This window comes from Sprattus sprattus, assembly GCF_963457725.1.
Source record: "Sprattus sprattus genome assembly, chromosome: 18".
NCBI classification, from domain to species: domain Eukaryota; kingdom Metazoa; phylum Chordata; class Actinopteri; order Clupeiformes; family Clupeidae; genus Sprattus; species Sprattus sprattus.
The window spans coordinates 18,241,130-18,244,761 of NC_137916.1; the positions used below are offsets into that span (position 1 = coordinate 18,241,130).

General features: G+C 43.6%; 1 protein-coding gene across 1 annotated transcript; it reads left to right on the forward strand.

Moving 5' to 3' along the window:
• Positions 1-3,085: 3,085 nt before the first annotated feature.
• On the forward strand, positions 3,086-3,409 carry prr15la (proline rich 15 like a; the record flags this gene model as incomplete). Its single annotated transcript, XM_080857062.1, has 1 exon — positions 3,086-3,409. The coding sequence occupies one exon, from the start codon at positions 3,086-3,088 to the stop codon at positions 3,407-3,409; it is 324 nt and encodes a 107-aa protein (XP_080713188.1).
• Between the last annotated feature and the right edge of the window lie 223 nt (positions 3,410-3,632).

The following is a 3,632-nucleotide window of genomic DNA, read 5'->3' on the forward strand; positions in this document are numbered from 1 at the left end:
GTGTGTGCATCTGTGTGAGGATGTGTGCGGATGACAGAGCTAGTTGTATTCAAACGTGTGTGTGTGTGTGTGTGTGTGTGTGCCCGTGCCTGTGCCTGTGCCAGCTAGTTAGATTGTATGTGAATATGCTGGCTTAGTGTCATAAATTAATACGTTTCTGCTGTTCTGCATCCTGGAACAGCACAGCACTATTCCTGTCATCATCAATGAGTCCACAGGCCTCACATACATCCGCATGATTAAATGGTGGTTTGCTGTAGTTAATCATCAGCTCATGTCCTGTGATGCAGTGATGGACTGTACTGGTTTTACAGACAGCTGATTTGCTGCATCAGCAAGAATATTGGAACTTTTCTACATGTCAAAGACTTTAGGTAGCTATTACTTATATCTAATCATCCCAATCCAAATGAATTATGGTTAATTGCTTGCTTCCATGTAAATATGCTCTTTTCCACCTAGCTTGACTTGCACACATAAGTTCCCTTTATTCCATATGACAATCTACTCCTGACTGCTGTTTTATATGACTGAGACATTACCTCCCCCGCTTAAGCCCGGTGTTATTTTCAGTCACAGCTTGGCCTCTGGTCTGTGTTTGCTGATGCATGAGCCCAGAGCCCGTCCCAAAGGGACCAAAAGTCATCAGCAGAGACTAGTGCCATTAGCATATTGTATGGAAATGTCAACACTGTTGCCTGGTAACCAGAGGGAAACAGCCCACTCCTTCCTACTGAAAAGAGGCACAATGCCATGGCCTTTGTGTGTGTGTGTGCGTGTGTGCGTGTGTGTGTGTGTGTGTGTGTGTGTGTGTGTGTGTGTGTGTGTGTGTGTGTGAATGTGTGACAGGGAGGGGTTGAGACAGAACGAACAAGTAATGTGTTAATGTGTGTGTGTGTGTCTCTCTCTGTGTGTGTGTGACATGAATCTTTGAGTAAATGTGTCTGTCCCTGAACATTGTGTGAATCCCTTTATTTGCACAGCTATGCTTTTTTTGTACTTTTTTTGTACAGTGAAAGAGGAAAGATGGTGAAAGAGGTTTGTGTGTGTGTGTGTGTGTGTGTGTGTGTGTGTGTGTGTGTGTGTGTGTGTGTGTGTGTGTGTGTGTGTGTGTGTGTGTGTGTGTGTGTGTGTGTGTGTGTGTGTGTATGCGTGTGTGTGTGGGTGGTGGAGGGTTAATTAATTTGCTTAATTAAATACCAGCATGTGTTAGTATTGTTAGTATTAAACTGCTTTGGGTCTGCAACTCATCAGTCTCATTTTCTGTGGTAAAAACGCATAGAAGAAAGAAACTGATCTGTAGAAGTAAATTACTATTCTTAATTACTAGTTATTTTGCTAATAGCCGTATCCCTTTGGTACTTAGTACTCATTAGCTCACCTACTAATTGGATACAAATGGATCAACAAATAATCCTGAATTACATGGGAACTTTAAATGATTATTTGGATGACCAAAAAACACACAGTTCCAGAATATTTCTGCAAAAAGCCTTCCTCAAAATTGTTCCAGATTTTAGACGCTATTCCTTTTGGACCATCTTGGTCTGGATAGAGCTTTTTCCTGATGGTCCGTGTATGGCACAGGAATGATGGACACTTCAAAATCAGTACAGTGCTTGCTTACCCTAAAATACTTACATAGCTGAGCTGTTCAAAAGGTAACTTTACTTGTACATTCATCGCCAACTAATGTCCACTCCATCAGACAAAATACTATTTTGAATCTCTCTGAACTATTCACATTGACAAAATAAAAAAGATAATGGTATAAATGAAGTAATATTGTATCAGTTGTCTAAAAGTTTTTTGGTACGTCTATTGGTGACTTGATTATGACCTGTCACGGACCACTTCCCTGAGTGGCAGAAGCTCCAACCCATCCTTGACCTCACACCTATATTTCTGTCTCAGGGAACAAGCCTCATCTTCCCACTTGCTAATGAGGATTAGCCATTTGGTCATCTGGCTAACTGATTTGGCTGCTTAGGAGGTTTTGTGAAATACAAGGCCGGCCTGATACCCAACTCCTGCTCGGCCGCCATATGGTGCCTATTAAGTGACACTGAAAAATTTAGGAGCCCTCACCACCCACTGGTACAGATCTGTATGTCTAAGCCGTGTTAGCTTCTCCACATTAGCTTCCCTGCGCTAGCTCAAGTTTCAAACATGAAATACAGTATTCCAAAGACTCAACCCCCCCCCCCCCCATTATGTTATCTATGAGGCCATAGTGGCCTACTGCGGAATATGTCATTATTCTAGCTGACTAACTGTCCAATCCATGTTAAGCTATGGCATCAGTTAGAACTGATAAACTAACAGACCAATCCAAGCAGCATGCTGACATGTTGTTTAATAGCTACTATAGCTACTACAGGGAAGCCTAAGAGCATTCTATGACTGTTATAATCATTAAATTATCAAAAAAGGGACACTAAAGGCTATGCCTTTCAAAGCTGTGCTAACTATTCCCAGTTACATTAACCCAGTTTAAACAACTGTCATTCGTGGTTTTGAGGAAAGATTGTGTTTTATTTAGACATCAAACCTTTTCCTATTTACACATCTTACAATTTCCACACTGTTCATTCATATCACTCTCTGTTCCCTCTCTTTGACTGTTACAGTAAATGTTAAATTGTTTAGTAATGCATGGTTATGCCTTTTGAACTTTCATTAGCGACTCTAGGAAAGTTTATGTTTTACCTCGAGCTTCTCTATGCCTATTTACACATCCCACTATTCATATACTGCCTCTTATTAACACACACTCACACACACACACACACACACACACACACAAACACACACGCACACACTCACACACACACACAGGCGCACACCTGCACACAGTCACACACGCACGCGCGCACACACTCACACACAACCACAGACAGACAGACAGACAGACAGACAGACAGACAGACACACACACACACACACACACACACACACACACACACACACACACACACACACACACACACACACACACACACAGTCTATCCACGTATCTTCTCACACGCTCTTTCTCTCTTTCTTCTCCATAGATCTCTGCTCTGCTCCGTCCCGGTGTGTGGAGATGACTGAACCGGCCCCCAGCTGGTGGAAGCTCACCTTTCTGAGGAAGAAGAAGTCCGAACCCAAAGTCCTGTATGAGATCCCCACTGAGTATGGCAGCAACACAGGCCTTGGGCCAGATGGCGACCTCCTGCCCAATGACAGTCAGTTCAACGCCCGCCTTGAGAAGATTGTAGACAAGACGGCCACCAAAGGCCGCCACGTGAAGGTGTCCCACTCCGGCCGCTTCAAGGAGAAGAAGAGGATCCGTGCCACACTTGCCGAGAACCCAGAACTGTTCCCCAGCACGCAGGCCAGTGATGAGAACCAGCAAAGATCCCAATAAGGGAGACTACAACGCATAGTGGACTGTCATGTCCTCACTTGTCCGCAGATATATGCAAGCAGATCTGCTCCACACACACACACACACACACACACATACACACAAAGGCAGAGATACACATGCAATTAGGAAATGTGAGGGTGTAATACATGCACAATTCAAATCCATTGAAGCCAATACAAACCAGAGGCACTATGTGTGTAGTCGATTTCAGCAGGCAAGA